General features: G+C 40.8%; 1 protein-coding gene across 1 annotated transcript in view; it reads left to right on the top strand.

Moving 5' to 3' along the window:
• ENOX1 (ecto-NOX disulfide-thiol exchanger 1) overlaps nucleotides 1-15,945 on the top strand; it is a 215,958-nt gene extending 200,013 nt beyond the window's left edge. The window contains exons 13-14 of the mRNA XM_023747906.1: nucleotides 2,157-2,242; nucleotides 15,229-15,945. Coding sequence (XP_023603674.1) covers nucleotides 2,157-2,242; nucleotides 15,229-15,360 — 218 coding nt within the window. The 3' untranslated portion in view covers nucleotides 15,361-15,945. The remainder of the gene's footprint in view (nucleotides 1-2,156; nucleotides 2,243-15,228) is intronic.
• The last annotated feature ends 8,756 nt before the right edge of the window (nucleotides 15,946-24,701 follow it).

The raw sequence follows: 24,701 nt of genomic DNA, 5'->3' as shown, positions 1-24,701 counted from the left end.
AAAGGTGTGCAAGCACCCGGTGGGTGGCAGCTAGACTTGGTATCACTGGAGACATTTGCTGAGTGGCCTCAGGCCCAGCGCTGTCACCGAGTTTGAACTGCTAACAGTCTGGTGAACACCACTCACCCCTACTGCACCTGCCTCATGCAGCTCTTTCAGTGACTGAGCCTAACTGGCAGCTGGTGGAGTGAGAGGGGGCGGTGCGTCTTGGGGTGCCTTGGGACTTTGGCTGACCTGTCCCCAGGCCTGGTGCTGGGAAAAGCCGGCATGGATGTACAGCTTGGCCCTTCCCACATGCACCCAGCGGTAGGAGGGTGAAGCAGGGGGTCCCGCGGGGGTGAGGCCGACAGAGTCCTAACGAAGCATGCCCGACTCTGGAGACCAGGTTCAGTGACGCAGATCTAAGTTTATTGTGTAAGTGCAGCAACATATATAACATTCTAGACCAATCAGAAGTTTACAATTTCCTTAGGGCAACCAATAGTAGAAAAGACCAGGGTACTATGTAGGGGCTCTAGGGGGTTTGCTCAGGCGGGCGCTGCCACTTTCCGATGTGCTGAGGAAGCTTGTACAGGCAGAGTGTGCTCACGCCATTGCATCTGCCACTGCACTGGGATAAATCTCCTGAGCTCTTCCCACAGGAGGGGAACCAAACAATGCCACCTAAGTACACTAAAAATGGCGATTTGCCACCTAAAGATATTAACATTACCATTATTACCTTTTATCATCACCATTATTTCATAAAAAGACATTTTAGCAAAAAAGGAAGAATGTGGTCTCAGAATAAAATAGTAGGGCTTTAATATCTCAAGAAAAACAGATCCACTTCTGAAAGTGAGCTTTGAGCTTTATGGAGAAATGTAATGCATTATTTCTATCTTCCTCATTTCACTGCAAACCAATACAGCCCACCTAAAAGCAGGGTTCTGAGGACAGGTGTTTGAGAGCTCTTATCCAGACGCTTCAGAATAAACTGGTAACTTTTCTTTAAAAACTGGCAGGCATCCCAGAGATTCCAAGTATCACACAGGCGATCAGGGCACCATGAGAGCCTACCCCAGATCAATCCAAGGTCACCGGCTATTCACAGGGTGCCCTCGTACAAGAATGAGGAGCTCTTGTCTAGGGCTCTCCCTGACCGCATTTCATACAAGGTGGGCGACCCTTTGCTTTGGCTCTCAAGCATCAAAGCTTCCAAATAAACAATGTGAGGGCTTATCCTCAGATTTAAGTCATCTCAAAGCCTGCTTAACAGAGAACTAAACAAGTGTCATCCAAACACGGTTTCTTAACAAATGGAAGCAGGGTCCTCATGCCCACTACTTTGATTTTGTATGTGAGAGCAGGGAGAAGTAGAAAGGCAATGCTTCTACTTCAGCCCTGACACCAACATCAAGCTTTTCATTTATCAGCACAGTGTTGACAGTTGATTTTTTTCACGTTAGAAAAGCCTATTTATTTATTTATTTATTTATTTATTTATTTATTTTTAAAGTCTTCTGATCTATAATCAGACTCCAGCCAAACCATCCATTCCTGGACCTTTTGAATGATCGTGTAAGTTACAGCAGAGAGGAGAAAGCAAGCGGGCTCCCTTCAAACAGCAGCAGCAACCAGGGAGCAATAGCAAAGGCTTCAGAAAGGATTTATGCTTCCTTCAGTGGCAGTTAGGGGAAATATGGATTAAATACTTTTCATAACTAGCAGCTATAATTATCAGGGAAATTTGAGGCAGCGTAATTTCTGACACAGCTGTGTGAGCCTTTTTCACACGACAAAGTCCACCGAGGGAAAGAAAAGAGATAATTTTATCCTTCTAATAACTACAATTTTATATTGGTAAATCAAGCATAAAATTGGTAGTTGAAATGCTTCCAGGAGCCTTTGTTTAGCAATACCTTTATTCATCTACATCGTCTTTCAGGCTCTAGCTTCTCCAACTACTATAATCCATGAGGTAGTTCTGTCTGTCATGTTACTGTGACTGTCTTCAGAGTGGCTGTTACTGAGTGCTTGTTAGAAATGGCAAGACCATAAATAACTTAGCCTGACAAAACCATCATTGGAGTTAGGTGACATTATGACATGTCATCTCATAGATGAGACTCTTATTTGCCTCTTAATAATGTCCAATATTTGTCTCTTTAATTCAGGCATCATATCAACGTTTCTTCATGTCCATCCTTTCGGAGCCAATATAGAATATCTTTGGTCATACATGCAGCAGCTGGACTCCAAGGTAAATTCTTTCTCTCGAGGGGACTTGCACTGCTGGAATTGACATGTCAGTTTCTGGTTGCAGGGGGGCCTGTGAGCTGCAGTAGGGGTGCACTAACCTATGGAGGTCAGTCAGCATTTCTCCTCTACAAGACCTGGGTTTGGGGCAGATTGTTGTTTTCTTTTCACTTTTGTCTTGTAGAAAGAAGAGCAGTTATCCAAAATGACAGTGACTTTTTCAGCAGATTCCAAATTACTTTAAAAAGCATATGAGGGATTTAAAATTGCAGGTTGTCCCAAAAGTTCCCAAAACAAGGGAGAAATCAGGTCAGGGTAGCTAATGGAGCATTATCCTTAGACCATGTTCTCACAGAATTCTATGTTAAGGACTCCACACAAGAGAGGAAAAATCACCTCAAATAACATAAAGATCTGATATGGCTCTCAAGAAAACTGTATTGATGGTTGTTTTTCAGCATTATTCTCTAAATGACAAAAATAACCATTGAGTCAGCTTTGTCCCTCCAGGGTCACTTCCAGAGTCAGGACATCACTCCTCATTTCTCTGTGGCTGTTTCTTCCATTTGCAAATTGCTGTACTCCTGGCCCACTGCAGTGTTTGTGTGCCTGAAGAGAAGGGGCACAAGAGCTCAAGTTATGTATGGAATTCCGGTGAACAATGAGAGGGCCCCTGGCGAAATAAAGTGATGTCATTAACCAGTACTGCCTGCGGGAGCCCTGGAAAGGGATGGACACAGAATCAAACCGAGAGGCAGGGCCTGTCACTGAGTAGCTTGTTAAACGTCCTGCTGGGGAGAAAAATGGAAATAAGAAGGTCTTCCATAGAGCACCGCAAAGAGCATGGGGTGTGTAGGACCAGGAGCACAGCCGGCAGTCCTCTGACCCTGAAATGCATGCATTGTCATTCTAATACAATGGTCAGTATCAATTACATCACTACACTGTGTTCTTATTTTGATTCAAATGATTTTACCAATTCATGATCAGAACAACTGTTTGACCTTTCTAATAGGGCTTATTCTTTGCCTTTGAGAGAAGTCATCTGGAATAAAAGGTATATTTTAGTCACAGAGATGCATGCCCTTTTATGCTCTCACAGCTGGTGATAGGGTAGACCAAACAGAGTGAAAGGGAATGAGGAGACTGTAGGATTCTTGAAGTTCAGAGTCATAATGTTGTCTCCTTGGTGGGCTCCCCTCATATGGATAGGGAGGTGTTAGAAAATGCTCATTTTAGCTTACATGAAATGAGAGGGGAGAGCTGGAGATGTCACTTTGTTGAAATAACGCTTTGAAAGGCTTCTTTGTTGCTTTTTTTTTCCTTCACCAATACCATTCTTCCTTAATATGTCCACTACCTTTGCCTGGAGAATTAAATGTAATACTGCTCACACCAATGTGTTTGGCCTAGAGTAAGCCCTCAAGAAATTATTCCTATTGCTGCCATTGTCTTCCCTTGTATTGTTGATGTCTTTCCTCCCCTGTGTGGAAATCCTAAGTGGGAAGCCTTTGTGGAGAAGCTGTTGGGTTTTAGTATGAGCTGAAATGGCCAAAGGATCCACTTGTTCTTTATTGATGAATTCCAGGGCGCTTGTCCCATCTGCTCCAGCAAGTGTGGATTGCTGATCTGTGCATCTGTGAAGTGTGTGTGTGTGTGTGTGTACGTGCGTGTAAAATCACCGGGGGTGATAAATAATGAATTATTTTGGTGGAGTAGAAGCTCTTGTTTTATTCTCACCCTCAAAACAGAGTGTCCGTCGGGTGAGGCCTGTGTGGTCTCCTCAGACATCTCAGAGCAGAGCATTCACGTACCTGGTCTCTGGTCATCAAATGATGGGCCTTCCAGGAAGGGATTCGGTCAAAGGGAATTCCACTGCATCTCAGACTGGTACTTTCATTTACAAGATAATGACGAAATACACAGGGTCTCCCCCAGACAGCCCTCCAGCTCCTGAAGGAAATGCTCAGGAGAACTGTCAAACCTTTCTCTCGCGCCTGAGGTAAAAAAATATATGGAAAAAGTGCTCTGACTTAAAAACTCCTGGGTGCTAGTGATTGGACTAAATATTCTTTCTATCCCAGTGAAGCTGAAAGGATATTGACTTTTTAATCCAGACAGCAAATGATTGCTCTATGCTGGGATTCCATATCCTCGGGGCTTTAAGCAGAAAACAAAATAATGAAAGGTTGCCGGCTAAGTATCCACCAGGGCCTTGTCCTTGCACCAGCTGCGAAAGGCTCATAATCCCGGAGCCAGAGCCGCAGCCAGCCCGTTCATGCCGAGGCTGTCCAGTGCGGCGGCCTGGTGCACCTGCCTCGAGGGTCACAGGGTGCCCTCTCCCCGCCCCCCTCACACACAAGGTTTGGTCAATGTTGCATTTAGGCAGTGGCTTCCTCCTGCCCTTCACAGCATGGGGGTGGAGGGGTGCTGACTCCAGTAGGACAGCTTTTTAAAAATAACACCTGGAACAACAGTTTCCTTCACATAGGACACCATCGCCATCACCACAAATGTTGTAGAATTACATTTAGATTCTGCCTCTCCCAGTGCTGATGACAGCAAGGAAAACAGGCTCAATCCAGCCTGCAGCTGTTTTTATTAGGATTTCCCCAAAGGCCACATACAGGTATAAGAATGATGAGAAATGGAAGGAGAGACAGGAATTAATTTAAGTTCTCCTGGCCAGGTAAATTGCACAGGCTCCCTAAAACTGTATAACCCAATAATAGACCACTTTCCAGTTAAATATTATCCCTGCTCTTGAAAATGATAATTGCATATCTTTCTCTTCTCTGCTGCTTTTAAACCACTCATTCTCATTCACTCAGCTCTGATGTATCAACAACATATGACCAATAAGCAATTCATTCAGAGGAAGACAGGGAAAAGGCAGTAGGGGCTCATGGCTCCCTGAAGCTGTGCTGACTCAAAAACCATGTCCTGGGCCCAAGCAGATTAGCTCTTCAGATGGCAGCACCATCTGGAAAATGGTTTCTGATCAATACAGAGACTCTCCCACAGCAGCCCAGAACCCTTCAATCCTAAGGAGCAAGGAGGTGAGCATTAGCAGGTGAATATGCCTATCTTACGGCCAATGGGACAGATCCCTCTGCCCCTCCCCCAACTTGTGTATTCTTTTGGAGACTAAGACCCAGTTCTCCAAGTGTGTCTGGCTGCTCGTTCTACTAGTATATACCTGCAGCCTCTTCCCAAGGCCCACTGAGTGGAAGCTTTGATTCTGAAAACCAGATTTGACATAACATAGCTGCAGATGCTGGAGGATGTAGAAAGGCCTGTCATTTGGGCATGAGACCACTGTATGGTGCATGGCCACATGCACATTTCCCACCACAGGGCTGAACCATTTGCGTTTCTGTACACACAAAAAAAGCATACCTCTTGAAATACAAAACTAAAATATCTGGTCAGTTTCAAGGAGATTCAGATCAGCCTTAAGTGGAGAGCATTCTTTCCCAGACTGTAGCTAGGGAAAAGGGTAGATGAAATGTTCCCAGTAGTGTTGGTAAGATTGCCCACCTGCGTAATTTTTAATAGTATGTATATTTAATAGTATGTATGTTCTCCTAAATAACTACCTGTCACAATATATTCATGATTGAATGAGTTTTCTGTTGCTTAGACAGGCTATAATGAATGTGTTCTATAGATCTCACAGCACCTCAGGAAAACTTATGACATATGACAAGCATTGGAGGTAACAATACTTCCATTTGGCTGCATAAAGAATAAAAAGATAGTTGCTGCCCAACCGGTGTGGCTCAGTGGTTGAGCTTTGACCTATGACCCAGAAGGTCATGGTTTGATTCCTAATCAGGGCACATGTCTGGTTGTGGGCTTGATCCCCAGTGGGGGACATGCAGGAGGCAGCTGTTCAGTGATTCTCTCTCATCAGTGATGGTTCTATCTCTCTCTTCCTCTCCCTTCCTCTCTGAAATCAATAAAAATAAATTTTTAAAAAGACAGTTGCTCACCTATAGCAAGAGAAATTGGCAGTTACCAGGGACCCAGTGAATGCTCAGGTAATTCACTGCTTTTCAGATACTCAGCACTGTCCTAGGGACTAGGAAGAACAGGGAATGGCCAGAGAACAAAAGAAATGTAAGAACCCTGCTCTCAAAAAGCCTGTGGTCTAGTTGAGGAAATGGTATAATATCTGCAAACCATTTTGAGAATCAGACATGAACTAATGAAGTGCTAAGTTGGGCAAACAAATATTTAGTGATATAGGAGCTAGAGAAGAGTGAAATCACTGAGTCATGATTATTAACGGGAAATACCCTTGAATCCATGCTTATCCGTGTGGCTTCCCTCTGGGACATGTTAACTCTTCTTACCACATTTCTTCCCTTTCTCCTCTTTCTCCCCTTCCTTCCTTCTTTGTTTTTTCTTCTCCCATTTTTCCATCCAGGTCTTTTCTTTTCTCCTTCTAATTGTTTCCTTCTGTTTACCTTCTTCTTTCCTTTTCTTTTCCCCTGTTCCTCATTCCTCACTTACCTTCTTTCCTTACTTCTTCCATACTTCCTTCCTATGTCCATCTCCCACTCCCTTCCCTCCCCAACACCCACTTTCTGTATTTCTCTCTGCAAATGTATCTGTGTGCTGAGGCCGTGCTTTGCCCAGGGATGTGAAAACTGTGCACTACAGGCTACCAGTCAGTTTATCCTGTGGAAGGAAATCTGGGTTTACAATCAGCTGCTCTGACAGTACAGCCTTGACAAAGCCTATGCTAGTGTCCTTCTATGCCTCAGACAAGAACCCCCAGTCCCTTGGCTCCCCTTGCTTGATGTAGAGCCAACCATCCTTATAATAAAATTGGTTCAGGTCTGCTTGTGTCAATTTACACATGTGCTTAGAAACCTGGCAAGGAGGCAGTGGACTTGGGCTAAGAGTCAACAAATCAGAAAAAAATTCAAGCAGACCTTACAAATTACTTCTGTGGTGTTACCAACCACACAAGCCCCTTTGACACATGGAGCCTTTATTCCTTATTATCTTTCCTTTTTTTTCTTTTTTTAAATTAGAGAAAAGTAATCCTTTCTAAAAGAATATATGTTAGGACTTAGAAATTTTTAAGCAACACAGGAATGGGAGGGTTCACTGACAGCATCAAAGGCTGAAAATACACAGCCCCTAATTTCTTGAAACAAAAGCTAGCTGAGTATGAGGGTAATAAAACTGTTTATGACAACCTTCCTCACCTTCTAGACCACCAAATACATGATGTGTGGGAAACTGAGATCTCAGAAAATGGAAATGAAATAAGTGAAGATATTTGTAAAGTAAAAATTCTTTGGCCATAAAGTAAAAAAGGAAGACAAATTGAATTTCCTCTTGAATTTTCTCTTTGAAAATCCAAAATGGAATATGTCACAAAGGTTATTTTGTTCGGGTTTGGAAAATGTTTAAAAACCATTAACCTAACCTGAAAGCACTTTCTCCTTGAACTTTCTTCTGGCATGAGATACAAACATCTTTAAGGAAATACTCCAGAATTCAGCTGAGAGCCTCATTAAATGGATATATTAGATAGACTTTCATTTGAGCTGGTCTGTTCTATAATTGTGACACATCCCTGTCCACATTATTTACATCTTCATGGCAGAATCAGGCTATCACTGTGCACCACGGACAGCAACTTAGAGTTAATTACTTTTGAGGACACTAATTTCCATTATATTAATTTCTAGCTATGTCAAAATCTGAGGAATGGCTAATTGGGTATTCAAAGTAAGAATTCAGAAGCATTTCAAATCCCAGTTTCACTACTTCACTGTGTGTCCGAGGACAACTTATTTAACATCTCCGTGCCTCCATTTTACCCTCTGTATTAAATGACAATATATAGACAGCATTCGGGACAGTATCTGGCACAGTAAGTGCTAAGTGCTGGCTGCCATTTGTTTTGTGCTTTAAAGTATCCAAAAGACCTACTACATCCTCTCAGTTTGAAATCTTTGTCCCAACCCTAGTGGGCAGATTAATTTTAAATGTCTTGCCCAAAGATGGTGGGGCCAGCACTCAGATCCAAGTCATCAGATCATTCAGTGAATTTTCCCCCCACTTCTTTGTCTTGCAAATGAGAAAACACCCAAAAGATAAAGTGATTTAGACAAGGTGGTGAAGCTGTTTAATGGTTATGCCAGGAGTAGAATCCAAACTTTTACCTCTATGTTTCTTTCTACCAGCAAGTGAGGAGTTTGTTTGCTTGTTTAATAAACTTTCTATGAGATAATGCACATAAAGCACTCATTCCGTGCTCTGTCCACAGCGAGGACTCAGTAAATGGCAGCTACCTTTCTTCTGCTGCCTTTTCGGTTGAAATTAGTTAATCTCAGGTCAAGAAACCATGGAAAACAAGATTCCCCATGATCTGCTTGCTGTTTTGGTGAAAGGTTCCTGTGGGGGTTCATTAGCATATGAATGCATACAAGCCTCTTGAGTTGGGCATTTTCAATTTTTTCTGTTGATGTTGGGCCACTGGGCCCTAAATAGTCTGAAGTATTTGTAAAGTTAGTGGCACAGGAAACAAAGAGAGTCGAGTCGGCCAGAAAGAAAGAAAAGGAAAGGTTTAATCTGCTTCCCCGGGCGAAAATCCACTAGCCCCAAAGGCAGGGCCAGTGAATTCAAGCCCACAGGGAGGGAGGCATTTCTTTTTATACAGGTGTTTGGTGAGGGGCGGGGGGCATGAGTTGAGGAAGTTCCCGCCGCGGGGGTCGGCATGTTGACCTGTTAGGAATTCCAGGGAAGGTCCATTATCTCCATCACCATCTGCTTTGCGGTGGCATGTATCCACTCCGGAGCTTCCCTTCGACCTAACAGTATTTATCACAGAGATCCTGCCCTCCTTACAAGAAGCCCCTATCCAGGAGAGAGAAGCAATGACCAAGAGGATTATTTCTGGTTCTCCTTCCACAGTCCCCACCCCCTGTGGTGATTGGCATCCGTGGTTCAGAACAAGGCCAAGGAGCCTGGATCTGCACCCCAGCTCCACACTTACCCTGAGTTACCCTGCACTAGGTACCTAATCTCTCTGGACCTCAGTTTCTTCATTTGTAAATTATTCCCTCCTTTATGAGAGTGTAGTAAAATTAAAGAAAATGTTTTCTTTTTCAGAAAAGATATATATTTTTATTGATTTCAGAGAAGAAGGGAGAGGGAGAGAGAGATAGAAACATCAATGATGAGAGAGAATCATTGATCAACTGCCTCCCACACAGCCCCTACTGGCACTCTCCTTACTCAGGACTGAGTCTGGCAAGGAAAAGGTTCTGGGTGATAGTTTTTACACATTTTACAACCAGCTGCAGGGCTGCTGGGTGGCATTGCCTGACCTGATGACCCCAGCTAGCCTCCCACATACATGTTATCTTCAAATCAGGTCTTTATTTTACCCTCAAGAATTCAGCTTTGAGAGAACCAGGATGGCGACATAGGTAAACTTTACACCTGTACTTGTTGCCTCCAACAACCACATCAAAATTACAACTAAAATGCATAACAACTTATCATCCAGAACCTCGGGAAAGCTGGCTGAGTGGAAGTACTACAACTAGAGAGGTAAAGAAGAAAGCACATTGAGACTGGTAGGAGGTGGGGAGGTGCAGAATGCGCTGGCACCCAGGTGTGCCGCTTTTTTAATCGGGAGGGAGATACAAGCTCCTGCTTGCTTTGAGCTCCAGTGTGGGGCGAGACTCTGGGGGACCCAGACACATATGGGGAGAAACTGGACTGTCTGGCATCAGGGCAGGAACGTGAGGGTGGCTTTCTTCCAGACAGAGGTGCTCCCAACAGTCATTGTTCCTGTGCTGGGTCCTCCCCAGTGCAGAGCTTACTGGCAGCCATTGCTGTTAGCTCTACCCTGGAGATTCCCTGAGACCCCGCCCTACCCAATTTATAACCCCACCCAAGCTGTGCACAGCAGCTTTTGCATATGAATGGCCTGTCCTTTCTCAACCTAAAATCTGTCAAACAAGCTGCAGCTGGGTCAGGGAGCCCCAAAGCTATCAAAAGAAGGCCCAAGACTGGCACCAGCACCAGCCTGCCTTACTTCATAGCTGGGCCTCATCTGGGCACTTCCAAGCCTAATACAAAGAGGAGGAATCTGCAGATCTTTCTGTAACTCTTGCTGGGTGGCCCCAGGCAGTGGCTGACTTTGCACCTCCTTGGAGATCCAAGAGCCAGTGTACCCAGTGGTCAGTGTGAGATCATACCAGATTACAAATCTTCACATCCATAAGTGACACACTCAAGGGGCAGACTCAGTGAGCACCAAAGTCCCACTGAAGCAAGTCCTGCCCCATAAGGGAGTCTCCTGCACAACAGCTCTTCCATTGTAGATACAGATGGTCCTCACAGCCAATTGGCCTGGAGGCCAATGATACTAACAGCAATCAAGGCTTAACTACAACAAGACTGTGCACACAGGCCACAAAGGGGTGCACCAAGAGTGTCCACCTCAGGTGATTGGGGAAGCTGAGTCACTGGGCCCTATACAACACTTACTACACAAGGCCACTCTATCAACTCAAGGAGACTTAGCAGTTACCCATTACATAGAAACAAACACAGGAAAGCAGCCAAAATTCGGAGATAAATAAACATGTCACAAATGAAAGAAATGGAAGAAAGCAAACTACTGGATATAGAGTTCAAAACCACTGTTAAGATTCAAGTTACTCAAGAATCTTCTAGAAACCTCCGAGGAACTTAATGAGACCTTCAAGGATCTTAGTGAGAATGCCAAAAATATGGAAAAGGACCAGTCAGAAATTAAGCATACACTGACTGAAATAAAGAATAATATACAGAGATTCAACAGTAGACTAGAGGATTGCAAGAATCAAGTCAAAGATTTGAAATATGAAGAAGCAAAACATTCTCAACCAGAAAAGCAAAAAGAAAAAAGAATCCAAAAATATGAAGATAGTGTAAGGAGCCTCTGGGACAACTTCAAGCATACCAACATCCGAATTATAGGGGTGCCAGAAGAAGAGAGAGAGCAAGATATTGAAAACCTATTTGAAGAAATAATGACAGAAAACTTCCCCTACCTGGTGAAAGAAATAGACTTACAAGTCCAGGAAATGAAGAGAACCCCAAATAAGAGGAATCCAAAGAGGACCACACCAAGACACATCATAATTAAAATGCCAAGAGCAAAAGACAAAGAGAGAATCTTAAATGCAGCAAGAGAAAAACAGTTAGTTACCTACAAGGGAGTACCCATATGACTGTCAGCTGATTTCTCAACAGAAACTATGCAGGCCAGAAGGGAGTGGCAAGAAATATTCAAAGTGATGAATAGCAAGAACCTACAACCAAGATTACTCTACCCAGCAAAGCTATCATTTAGAATTGAAGGTCAGATAAAGAGCTTCACAGACAACAAAAAGCTAAAGGAGTTCTTCACAACCAAACTAGTAGTGTATGAAATTCTGAAGGGTATTCTTTAAGAAGAGGAAGAAGAAGAAAAACGTAAAGATAAAAAATTATGAAAACAAAGTGACAACAAATACATATCTATCAACAAGTGAGTCTAAAAATCAAATGAATAAAAAATCTGATGAACAGAATAAACTGGTGAATGTAATAGAATCAGGGGTATGGAAATGCAGTGGACTGACAGTTTTTAGGGGGAAAGGGGTGGGGGGCATGCGGGAAGAGATTGGACAAAGATCTTATATGCATGTATGCAGTACCTATGGACGTGGGCAGTGGGGTGGCGAGGGCCTGGGGTGGGGTGGGAACCAGGTGGAGGGGAGCTATGAGGGGAAAAAAGAGGGACATCTGTAATAATCTGAACAATAAAGATTAAAATATATATATATATATCCTTAGAATCTTCTAAGTTGAATGAAAAAAAAAAAGAATTCAGCTTTTTCTTCCTTCCTAATGAATAGCACAAGGCTAAGGGAGGTGGTAGTTATGCTAGAAACAAGCTTATGATGGACGGGCTGTCACCTTGGTCTGCCAGCTTCTCTACAGTATTTGCTTGATCTGAGGAAGGACTGCTCATCCTGTGCTGTCCTCCTACAAAGAAAGAAGGTAATGTTAATGTAAAAAAACCATTGAAATCTGTAAAGAATTTTTGTGAGTTTATTTAAGCCAAACTGTCGACATATGCTGGGAAGCAGAACCTCAATGAATTGAGATAATGCTCCAGAGAATGACTGGTTACATTTGTATTTATACATTGCAATCAAAGGAAAGGGATGTAGGTGGGTTACATGAAATTCATTGGTGATGGACTAGAGAAGCAGGAGAAAGCAAAGCAGGGAAACCCCTGGGATTGGATAAAAAGTAAAATGATAGTCACATACTTAGGTGGGTGCAGAAACAATTAACATGATAATGAAGGAATTTGTGGTATCTATCCTGGGGATCAGTCACATTAGGTTGTGCCCCAAGGGGTCCAGAAAAAGGGAAGTTACAAGTTACCCAGACATTTCAAGGGTATGTTATTACAGATGCAAAAAGACAGAAGGCCTAGGTTGTAACTACCCACCATAACTGCTTTTAGTTAAAGTTTAATTTCAGACCATCCTTTGTGGTTACTTTAGGGCTCTGAGTTTGCAAGACTGCCATGCAGGCCTTTCCTGAGCTTGTCAGGTCAGCATGTGGCCCCTTTTGTCCACAGAAGCTTGTTTGGAGGAGAACTTGGCCTTAAAGCTGAAGGAAAACTGCCTCCCAGACCAACTAGAAATGGAGTTTGACAGCATATCTCCCTGTACTTATTTCTTTGTCCTAGGAACACAGATCTTGAACCACTTACCACAAAAGGTTTGATATTAGTGTGTTAATCTATCAGCATTAACATATGGTATATATAGAAAGTGTACTTGTGCTAGGCACTGTGCTACATTTTATGTATAATTCTCTCAATAACACTGGGAGGGATATTGTTATTTCTATTATACACTCCAAGAAACTGAGAATTACAGCTACTCAATGACCTGTCCAAAGTCTCACAGTTTGTTTGAGGACTAGTGCAGATTAAAATCCAAGCCTGTCTGATTAAAGTTCTCATTCTTAACCCAAATATGCCTGAACATACAAATTACCTGGGGTGACTGTTAAAATTAGATTATCTGGGCCATAACCTAAGATCAGCCAAATCAGAGTCTCCAGAGAAGGGGTTAGATCATTTGTTTTTTTAGTAAGTACCCCAGGTGCTTGATATTTTTAAAAAAACAGCTGCACCAGTGAGTCTTCACCTGCAGGCGACTACAGTCCTGGGGAGAGCTTACGGCATGCCAGTGCTCAGGTCCCAACCACATGCAGCAGGTTCACCCCAAAGTCTGTCTTTCATAAAACAGTTCTGCAATTCACTCCGGTTTCCCAGCTATAAAACGGAGAATGTAACAGCTGCCTCGCAGGTCTCAGGAGTGTTGTTTGAATGAAGTGAGGACGCTGGTGGAGGTGTTTTGCACAGTGCTCATTGAAGTGTGCTTGTCAAAACCACTGTGAACCTTTCATCATCTGCTTAGTAGGCTTTTGTGAGTTGATCTGAGAATCTAATTATCCATTTAGCATGGTTTTATGGGAAAATATATTCAGATTTCAAAATAATTCACACGAAAATTTTACAGTACAGTTGATTTCAACTTTTAGAGCTACCACTACTTAAAAGTTTTGTTTTTTAGGCCCAGAAATATTGAATACACCATGTGAAATCTTTTCCATGTGAATATTACTAGTAAGTCAACAGTTGATTTGACTTCCTGGTCTCTTTGATCTCTCTTTAAAATTAGTCTTAATAGTGTTAAATGAAAAGTGTAGACTCTCAAATGGAAAATAATAATCGGTCTGATTCATCGAACATTTCTGTGTGCCCCAATCTATGCTAAGCCAGTAGTCTTTACACATCCTAATGAAATGTTGTTACTCCCACTTGCTGAGGCTTAGAGAGACTAACTATCTTGGTAGGGGTCATCTAGTGCGTAACAATAGTAGATAGAAGATTCAAACAGAAATGTCAGACCCCCAAACCCAAGGTCTTAGCCACCTCGCTGTATAAGAGCCTCCCCCATGCACAGTGAGGAAGCAAGCACAAGAAAACAAGAGCAGCGGCTGTGTTTGAGCAGGATTGTGGTTAATCAGCTCTTTTTTTAAGAGGAAATGAATTATTGGTATGAAAAGGTATGAAATTTAAAAATTGGTAGAAGAAAAAATTGAATTTAAAAAATCTACCTAGATTTTATGACTAGATATCAAGACTTTTGCCCTAGCTGGTTTGGCTCAGTGGATGGAGCATTGGCCTGCGGACCGAAGGGTCCCAGGTTTGATTCCAGTCAAGGGCACATGCCTGGGTTGCGGACTTGGTCCAATGTTCAGGAGGCAGCCAATCAATGATTCCCTCTCATCATTGATGTTTTTATCTCTTTCTCTCCCTTCCTCTCTAAAATAAATAAAAATATATTTTAAAAAAGAAGATTTATTGCTGTAGGTTTGGGGTTTTATTTCTGTTCCTGATCCTTTATTGTGTTCTGGTCCCAGTGAAAGTTAAAGGTAGAGAAAGAAGTTAGAGCGTCAGGAAGCCTACCCATGTCCTCGCTACCCTCACCGAGTTTAATACAAGTGCTGCCTTTGTAGAGAAGAGTGAGGGCACCCATGGTTTTCTGGGAGTGGTGGTAACTTACTCGGAGCTCTCTTAAATCCCTCCCCCTATCTCCTTTTAGATCAAGGGAGGGCTGGTCAGGCGTGGCACTGCCAGCAAGGGGGCCACCATCTGAAGGGTGAACCTGGAATTTGCTGTCTGTTTGCCCCATGCCCCACACCACCAGCTGCTCACAGAATGAGAAAGAATCACATTCAGCGCTTTCCTCAAGTTCCTTTTATAAGGACCTTACTTGACAGCCACACATAAAACCACATGCTGTTTATCACACTGAAAAAGCACATCCCAGCCCCTCGCCACCTTTAAGATGAGTTCCTTTCCTAAAACTGACTTTACTTCTCTTCTAACAGATATCTGCAAATGAAATTGAAATGCTTTTGATGAGGCTGCCTCGCATGTTTAAACAGGAATTCACCGGCGTGGGAGCAACGCTGGAGAAAAGATGGAAGTTGTGTGCCTTTGAAGGAATTAAAACTACCTAACTATGAAAAACAAACTAGACACATGTCTGGAAATGAAGCTGCCTGCACCCGTCCAGGGCTGTGCAGTGAGGGCAGGAGGTGGGGGTTGTCCAGGGCAGGACCTCGGCGGAGCCATCAGAGCCTGACTTTAGTTGCGTCTGTGGCGTTCTCTTGTGAGTGGAAATGTAATTGTGTACCAGTTCCCTAAACAAACAGAGCTTCTGCACTGACAGGTCTGTTTCCTCTGCAAACCAAACAGTGATTCCACAATCATAATGATGGCAAAATCTTAAAATATGCTACATTTGAGAAGAGCTCACCAAGCAAAATATTTAAAGTTAATGATGGTGTAGCAATGGTTGTTGCTAGGCTACAGAGTTGTATATGTAATGTATAGCTAAAATCATTCAATGGCATTTTCCTAAAAGTCTATGTTTCTGTTTTAGCAAAAAAAGGGGGGAAAAAGAGAGAAAAAAGTGATTTTACAGTGAGGAAAAATCATACCAAAAGAAAACTTGAATATGTGTCTGAACAGTTATTGTATTTTGTAAATTAAGTTATATGCTATTCCAGGGACTTTTGCCTTATTGAAGAGGCAGAAAATGTGATTGGACTCCTTGGGAATGCTTTATCAAGAATATTATTTTTCTAATGTAACAATTCTCCATCATAAGTTCTTTTAACACGGACTGCATAACAATTTTCATAAAATGTAAATAAAGGAAAAACTAGTGCTACTGTCTTGTATTTGGTATGTAATATTCAGGTTTATGCATCAAAATAAACATTCAGTAAATATTCCTGTTACAAATTTTATAGCAAAGATATTAATTTTTTTCAATAAATATGACTTCTACCATATTGGTTTTGTAAATTATTCTTTGTTATATTTTAATTCTTCCTTAAGAAATTCACACATTATTCAGCCCCATCTCATATCCCATTATTTACAAATGAATAAATACATGAATGACATTAAGAGCCAAACATTATTTAAAACAGGAATATATAAAAATTGTGAAGTGAGAAGTACTAAGAAAAGGAGATCATATAACATTAGAGTAATTGTTTGAAAATACCAAGAAATAGCATCCAAAGACAGTCAATATAAAATTTACCTTTGTTTTGTGTATTATGGGCAGTTATAAAGTAACCAATTAGTTAATCTTATTAATTCCTGGATTTATTTATTTGTATGTTTGCTGGACGTTACAAAAAAAATTAAAGGATTCATACTTGGATCAACAATCTAAACAGAATTTGAGCTTCTCCTTTTTCTTTTAATTACAAGTAAAATGGAGCTTTAAATTGTATCTCCTTCCTGCTTTCTTATATAAGAATCACCAAAAAGACAAGTATTCAAGATATTGATTAATTTTAAGTAAAACATTTTTTAGAAAAATAGCTGACAGTGAATGATCTTTGAAATTATAAAAAAAGTTTCATAATTTACTATTGGATTATTGTCCTCAGGATCTTTTTATTGAGCCCTGCTACATTAAGGTACTTTTTGTAACTCCCATAAATATCTACACATATGTTGGTTCAGGCTCAATGCTAATACTGTGTATATGGAGATGAATAAGAAAAGACCCTCTCCTCAATGAGCACAGGCTCAATGAGAAAAAGACATTTCCCAGAAGTTCCTATATGATGTGAGCTAGGTGACAGGAAAGATGTGACAAGAGTGCTATGGGATTCAAAACTAAATGGCGATGTCATATGAAATGTTGAAACACTAATATTCCATCTGTTGATGCCCACTACCACCATCATCCTGGCACATCTAACTCTATATCAGGAGGCACAAATAAGGATACAATAGTCAAAAAGATGACCTCATTTACAGATAATGTTATTATGTAAAATAGAAAATCTAAGAGGGTCACCTGAAATATAATTAGAAGAAAAAGCTAGTTACAAAGACATAAAGTCTGGAAGGGACACAAGTTACCACCATCTAGACCAGGGGTGGGCAAACTTTTTGACTGTTTTCAAATTTGCATTCATACTTTTGAGTATGGCCCATAGTCACTCTGGCAGAAGCATACTCTGCACAGGGTAAAACCCTAACAAAGAGCTCTGATTAGGAAAAGGAATTGGAGGGACCTTATATTAGATCTGACAACAAGACACTATTTTTTAAATACGTGGTCCTGAGCCCTAAATGGCAACTAAGAGGAATGAAAATGCTTAATTCAGCTTTCAAAAATATTTGAGTAAGTCCCAGAGATAACTGTCTGCACTAGGAAAATCTATTTCAGCTATGGTATTTTTATTTATACTTAAAACTAACTATAGTAGTTATCTAGGGATATATTAATTGTAAATTATAACTTCAATTATGTGAATCACTTATTTTTGCAGAAAGAAAAATCTAAATTCTTTCACAGACATTCGTGTTCAGCTGGCACTTTAGAAATTACCCAAGGAAGGAGCTAGCCCTGGTGTCTCTGAGGGCCATCTGAAGTCTACAGAAGTCTGTCACCCCATCCTCTAGTCTTTGGAATAGTCCTATATAAAGTTACTATTATTTTCACACAAGGAGAATGAGACTCAGAAAATGTAGGTAATTTGACCAAGTTTGCATAGTTAGTATGTTTTGAATACAGAAATTGAACCCGGGGTTGACTGACTCCAGAACATGTTCTTTTTATCACCATGTCATGCTTCTAGTTCCGTCTACTCCCACCCCTCCCACAAGCCCAGTGCCCATCCGGTGCCTTTGGATCATGGCCTTTCTTCTCCACCATCCCTTGTACATGGATAGAGATGTGAAGACGCTTCAGCCTTTCTCTCCTAAATCTACACAGTAACAAATCATGCTTCTCGGATTCCAAGAATAAGCAGAACATTAAAGGTTTGGAGAACCTCATAATCTGGCCCCAAAGGGCCTTTCTGGCTCGATTTTTTCACTGCTTTCCTGGGTAAGACTAATATTTTTTGCCTTTCTGCTTTTGCTCATACGTTTCTATCCAAATGAAGTGAACTTGCACCTAGTTATCCTAACTCCACAGCCTTCAGAGGAAAATGCAAACACCTCCCGCCCCTCCATGAAGTGCTTCTCCATCTCCCAGCAGAAGTCATTTCTCCTGCCTCTGCACGGCCAGCCCGCATTGACTGTTTCTTCAGGGCTTATTGGTCAGCTGTCTCTGCCTCATCTCCCTACAAAATTGCATACTTTTACGGGATTTGAGAATGTTTCATTGACTTGGAGTTATTTCTCAAAGTGGTTTTGCTTATAAATATTTAATAAGTAGGACAGAGAATTAACTAAGATGTTTTTCTAACTCCAGGGATGAGCTTGCTTATACACAAAGGTAAAAAAATTTTAAATATTTGAGAAGGCTGTACATACTTTAGTCTAAGACTAAAGGCAGAAATGTGAGAATGTTGTGCATATTGAAATACATCTGAGCAATCCAATTCCTTCTCAAACTTCAAACCCAGATCAATTATCAGCTCTTCTCTGCAGCCCTGATCCCCGCAGGAACCTCCTCCCCTGTGTTCCCACTATTATTCTTTCTATTCCTACTGCAGCCCTTAAACTGTATTTTAATCGTTTACGAATGTAGCTGTCTCTCCCAGTCCTGTGGCAGGAGACCTTCCTTACCATCCATCTCGTCCCTCGGAGTCTGACATGACATACTGTGACTTTTAAATAAATATTTATTGGCTGAGTAAACCAAATGAATTAATGCCCACACATGAACCTTCTGAATTTGTTGAATGGAACATATTCAGGTATTAGGTCCAGCAATAGAGGCTAAATTTTCTGTCACTCAGTTGTAAAATCTCGGCAGAATTCTTACCTATTTCTTTTATTGTAGTAAAATATCCATATTTCTCATCTTAACCATTCACAATTGTAAAATTCCATAGCATTAAATGCATTTATAATGTTATGTAACCAATCACCTCGATATCTAAAATTTTTTCATCATCATCCCCCCAAAAGTTTAATGTAGCCCTTAAATAATAACCCCTATACAGTCCCTTGTAACCTCTATTCTTATTTTGTGTCTCTTTAAATTTGCCTATTCTATGTCTCGTATGTAAGTGGAATCATACAGTATTTGTCCTTCTGTGTCTCACTCACTTCATTTACCCTAATGTCTTCAAGGTTAATCTATGTTGTGGCATGTGTCAAAGCTTAATTCATTTTCAAAACTGAATAATATTCCATTATAAGAAAACTCTTCTTGCTGGCTTAGGTATCATTTACCTATTACAGCAAGGAAAAGTCAGTGGTCTATGTTTGAAAATATTGTACTTAAATGTTTTTTATAAATACAACATCAAAAATAACATTTGAAAGTGTAGAAAAGTTTGTTTCTATTTAGATAAACCTCTCATTTTTATTAAGGACTAAAGACCCGGTGCTAGAATTCATGCACTGGTGGGGTCCCTACCGGTGTCGTGCAGGGATCGGGCCCCAGCTTGTGCCTCCAGCCTCGCAGCCCCATAGCCCCACCTGGCACCCCACCATAGCCTGGTGCCACCCCCTCACCTGCTCCACCATCCTGCCTGTGGGGCAATTGGTGAGGCAATTGGGTCCCCACTTGCACCTGCGTTGGCCTGGCCCAACCTGCTCATCTGCTCCACCATCCCACCTCAGTCCCACTCTTGTCGGGGCCCATCGGGGCCTATCAGGGCCTGCTGCCAGCATTGCATCACTGATGCCCGCCATGTTCCGCATCACCCCCTGGTGGTCAGCGCACATCATAGCAAGCAGTTGAACTCCCAGTTGAACAATTTGCATATTAGGCTTTTATTATATAGGATGATGAAATGAAATGACAAAATCAGAAGAAGTTGGTAGTAATTTGTAGAAAACAAGATTATTTAAACAAATACCCATTGTAATAAATGTGATATGCCTTTTTTTCTTGGGGCTGGGGATGTTTTACTTTGAATTTGTTATTTTTTTTCATCCCTTTTCTAAAAATGGCTGCCGTGTTTACTTATTGGACTCAATAAAGAATATTTTATCCCCAAAACATAAGAACTATGGTACCATAAAATTCATAGTTTCTTCTTATAAGCTGAGGAAATAAAAAGATGATAGATTCCTAAAATCCTACAGTTTGGCTCACTTCATATTAAAATGGTTAAAGGTTTACACAATAATTCAATCAGTCTGTCATCAGTATCTGAATAAACTACTTTTTATTAAAAAATACTTTTTTTGTGTGGCACACCAAACATGAACATTTCAGAGTTAAACAAGTTATACTGAATGTGTTTATATATTAGCTCACTAAAAATATTGTGTCTAGTTCTACTACCTCTAAATTTCCTCTTTTGATTTGAAGTGATTCAGTGTGTCTGTGTTTTGATGGACTTCAAACATTTGGGAATTACTCATATTGTGTAAGAAAGTGTTCAGTTTGTATCGGGGTCTAGTCTCAGCCCCAATATTCACTGGCCTTGTTAATGTTATAGAGGCTGGGATGTTAAGGCATGTTACCTAACCATAGTGAGGCACTAGTCCCAGATTCATGAAATAATAATGCAGATACCTACTTTATAAGGTTGCTCTGATGATTAAATAAGATAGCATGCATACAGCACATAACACAGAACCAGGCAGACTGAAGGCATTGGTTTCCTCAAAAATAGTACTTTAGATACATCATGCCAACCAAGCAAAATAGTCAAGCCCTTTTCCTACTATCAGCCTATCCTTGTCCTTAGGGATAAATAGTCAATTTTTATGTTTCTAAATATAATTTAAAATCAAAACAACAAGGAGGTATCATCTCACACCTGTCTGAATGGCTATCATCAACAAATCAACAAATGCAAGTGCTGGCGAGGATGTGGAGAAAAAGGAACCCTTGTGCACTGCTGGTGGGAATGCAGACTGGTGCAGGCACTGTGGAAAACAGTATGGAGTTTCCTCAAAAAGTTAAAAATGGAACTCTCATTAGACCCAGTAATCCCACTTCTAGGAATATATCCCAAGAAACCAGAAACACCAATCAGAAAGGATATACACACCCCTATGTTCATAGCAGTACAATTTGCAATAGCTAAGATTTGGAAACAGCCTAAGTGCCCATCAGCAAGTGAGTGGATTAGAAAACTGTGGTACATCTACACAATGGAATACTGTGCTGCTGTAAAAAAGGAAGGAACTTTTATCATTTGCAACAGCATGGATGGACCTGGAGAGCATTATGCTAAGCAAAATAAGCCAGTCGGAGAAAGATAAATATCACATGATCTCACTCATTTGTGGAATATAATGAACAATATAAACTGATGAACAAAAATAGTTCCAGAGACAGAGAAAGACCAAACAGACTGTCAAACCTCAGAGGGAAGGCAGGGGGTGAGGGGTTAAGAGATCAACCAAAGGACTTGTATGCATGCATATAAGCATAACCAATGGCCACGGACACTGGGACAAGTGGGGGCTTGTCCTGGGGGGTAGGAGTGGCCGGGAAGGGGTTGATGGGAGAAAAAGGAGACACGTGTAATACTTTAAACAATAAATAAATAAATAAATAAATAAATAAATAAATAAATAAAAGACAAGCATAATCACTACAAAATATCCATTAAATATTTCAAGTGTAAGCCTGACATAAGCAAAATAATTATAATTCTCTAAGCTGCAAAGACTTGTGCAACTCTTATAAAGCAGATGGGCAATAACCCTCAGCACTGGGAAATGTAGAGCTGGAATTCTTTGTTGCAGCTCCTTTTCCCTTATTTGGTGTATTTTCAATAAACAGTAATCAGGGTCAAATACACTCAACTGTGAAGAAACTATATGGCTCTGGGCAACTGCCATTTTGAATGAAGGTCAAGTAAGTACAACGTATGCAAGGATTAAATAAAGTATTAATTATGTGTGGGGTTTTTTTTTAACCCAGCAGAAACATTGTCAGGAAAAACTATAATTGCAGCTGGAGCATGCAATAGTATTATTTTAGAGAACATACACATCCATTATAGTTGCTAGAGTATCAAAGTAAAGGACTCCAGTAAATCTAGTAATTACAGACTGGTTGTATTAATAAAATTAGCTATTCTGGGCCAAATTTTAATTGTTTCCCTGCTCTCAGAACTGTACAGATATCCAGACAATAAAGCTCAGATGTTTGTACTGCACATATTACCTCTTATATAATGTTCATTTATTGGTATGGAGCTATGCAATGGAATGTTCTTACTTCATAGGAAAAACAGACTCATAAAAATAAATTGCAGACATTTTACAGTAGAAAATGATATTTTTCCATACATGGCAAAAAGTGGTTAATGTACAATAGAACATTGAATGTAATGAAATGCATTTTTTGCCTAGGAAATATATTTATTGTGTTGAAAATTGTAATATCTTCCCCCGCACAAGGAAATTTCTATTATAATGCTTATTTGCTATTGTAGGGGATAAAAACCTTTTTTCTTGTTTACCAAAGTAGTGTATCTTCATATCAGCCCACAATGCTGTCAAGTTCACTTAAGAAGAACAGTGTAGATAAGAAAAGGACTGAATCAGAAGCCAGAATATTTCATCTGTTTTTCATATCTGAGCAAGTGCTATGTAATCCACTACATCTGGTAGCAATCTCTTTTCAAAAAGCATTCTTCTTTTAGAAGAAAAAGCTAAAAATTGGTCAATTTGAGGCTCTCATCAATAAATAAATCTTTGCCTTTGAATATGTTTACACAAAAGTAAGGATTTGTTTCTCTAGTATTTTTAAGACAGAATGTGAAGAATGGGCTAGGAAGTAAAACTGTCTTCAGGTAAAGATAATGTATAAAAACCAGTATGAATCATTGTTTGTTATTAAACAGATATTGATTGTTACATGAAATCAATATATCATGCATCATTTTTATGACTTACAATCACAGTAAATCAAGTTCCAAGTAGGAAGTGCTATGCATTTTTACTGAGGATAATTGTTTCTTCTGAGCAATATCTGAGTAGGATTTTGTGTCTATCTGTTCTTTGAGCACATGAAAGTAACTTAGGATCAATGCATACCAAAGAAAGGCTTTGTGGTGCTGGGTCTGGTATGCAATCAAACTATAGGTAGCAGAGGACAGATAGCAAAATCTAGACTGTACCAACCTAGAGTCAAGTATTTGTACTGATTCTTACTATGAGGGGCTGGTAAATGAAGCTTCCAGCCTTTGGGTCTTGGAAGGGGTCAGATGGCCTGGCAGTAGAGGCAATACAATGAGGTGTCCAAGAGCATTATTCTGGATTCATCCCAAGTGAGTGATCATAGGCACGTGATTTCGTCTCTTTGATACCTAATCTCTGAAATGGGGATAATAGTAGCAACTATGTTATAGAGGCTTTCTGTAATTTTAACCACTAACTGGGTTTTACTAAGTCGTCTAAGGTTATAGAACTCTTCTAGCAAAAGTTTCAACCTCATGGCCTCACTCCCCTGCCAATTGAAAAGTATTTCCTCCCAGAGGTCACCACTAACATATCAAGTGGAATAACAAATGCTTTCACAAAACATAACAGGAAACCTCCCAGCTGTCCCGAGAGCCTGGTGGACTGCATGGAACTAGAACTAGGACTTCCAAAGAACTCCGTGGCCTCACTGGGAGGTTTGAAAGACTCATGAAATCAGTGAATAATCAGTAAAGCTCCTAACTCAAATCAGGCCTCTTGGAAGAGAGTCTTGGCAAAGACTCACCTGGTATGTTTTTTCAAATATAAAGTGTTTCAGAGGAAATAGAACAACAGCCCACTCTTGAGACAGAGAAAGAACTAGATATCTTCTCTCTGATCCTTTTATCTCCAATTAGGATGGGGCATTTTGGTGGGAGAATCAAAGGTATAAAATCTATCTTGTACTTCTCTGTTTCATATTACTTTCATGGAAAGGCAACATGGATGTTTTACCCCATATTTCCCCATCCTCCAAGTTTAAAGAAGGATATAGGGGAGAAGGAAATGTTCATTACTGCCACTTGGAAAGTCTCAAACCTTTTAGTGCAGGATGGGGTGCAGGAGCCCCCAAGAGTTGACTCCTATTTCATATTTCCTTCATTTCCCCTGTGGCTTTGCCCTTTCAATACTTATCTCACTGTTTCATTGATTTATCAGGGCAAATGTAGTGGTATTTTTATTATTTTTAAATATTTTTATTGATTTCAGGGAGGAAGGGAGAGGGAAAGAAAGGTGGAAAGATCAATGATGAGAGAGAATCATTGATTGGCTGCCTCCTATATGCCCCACACTGGGGATTGAGCCCACAACCGGGGCACGTGCTCTGACTGGGAATTGAACCTTGACTTCCTGAACCACTGAGCCACACCGGCTGGGCTGTAATGGTATTTTTAAATAAACTGAGAAGGAATACCCACCACCATGTGCACTA

Source organism: Myotis lucifugus, unplaced genomic scaffold, assembly GCF_000147115.1.
Source record: "Myotis lucifugus unplaced genomic scaffold, Myoluc2.0 scaffold_7, whole genome shotgun sequence".
In the NCBI taxonomy this organism is placed as follows: domain Eukaryota; kingdom Metazoa; phylum Chordata; class Mammalia; order Chiroptera; family Vespertilionidae; genus Myotis; species Myotis lucifugus.
Note: the sequence above shows the minus strand (reverse complement) of the source record. Positions and strands in the feature narration are given on the sequence as shown.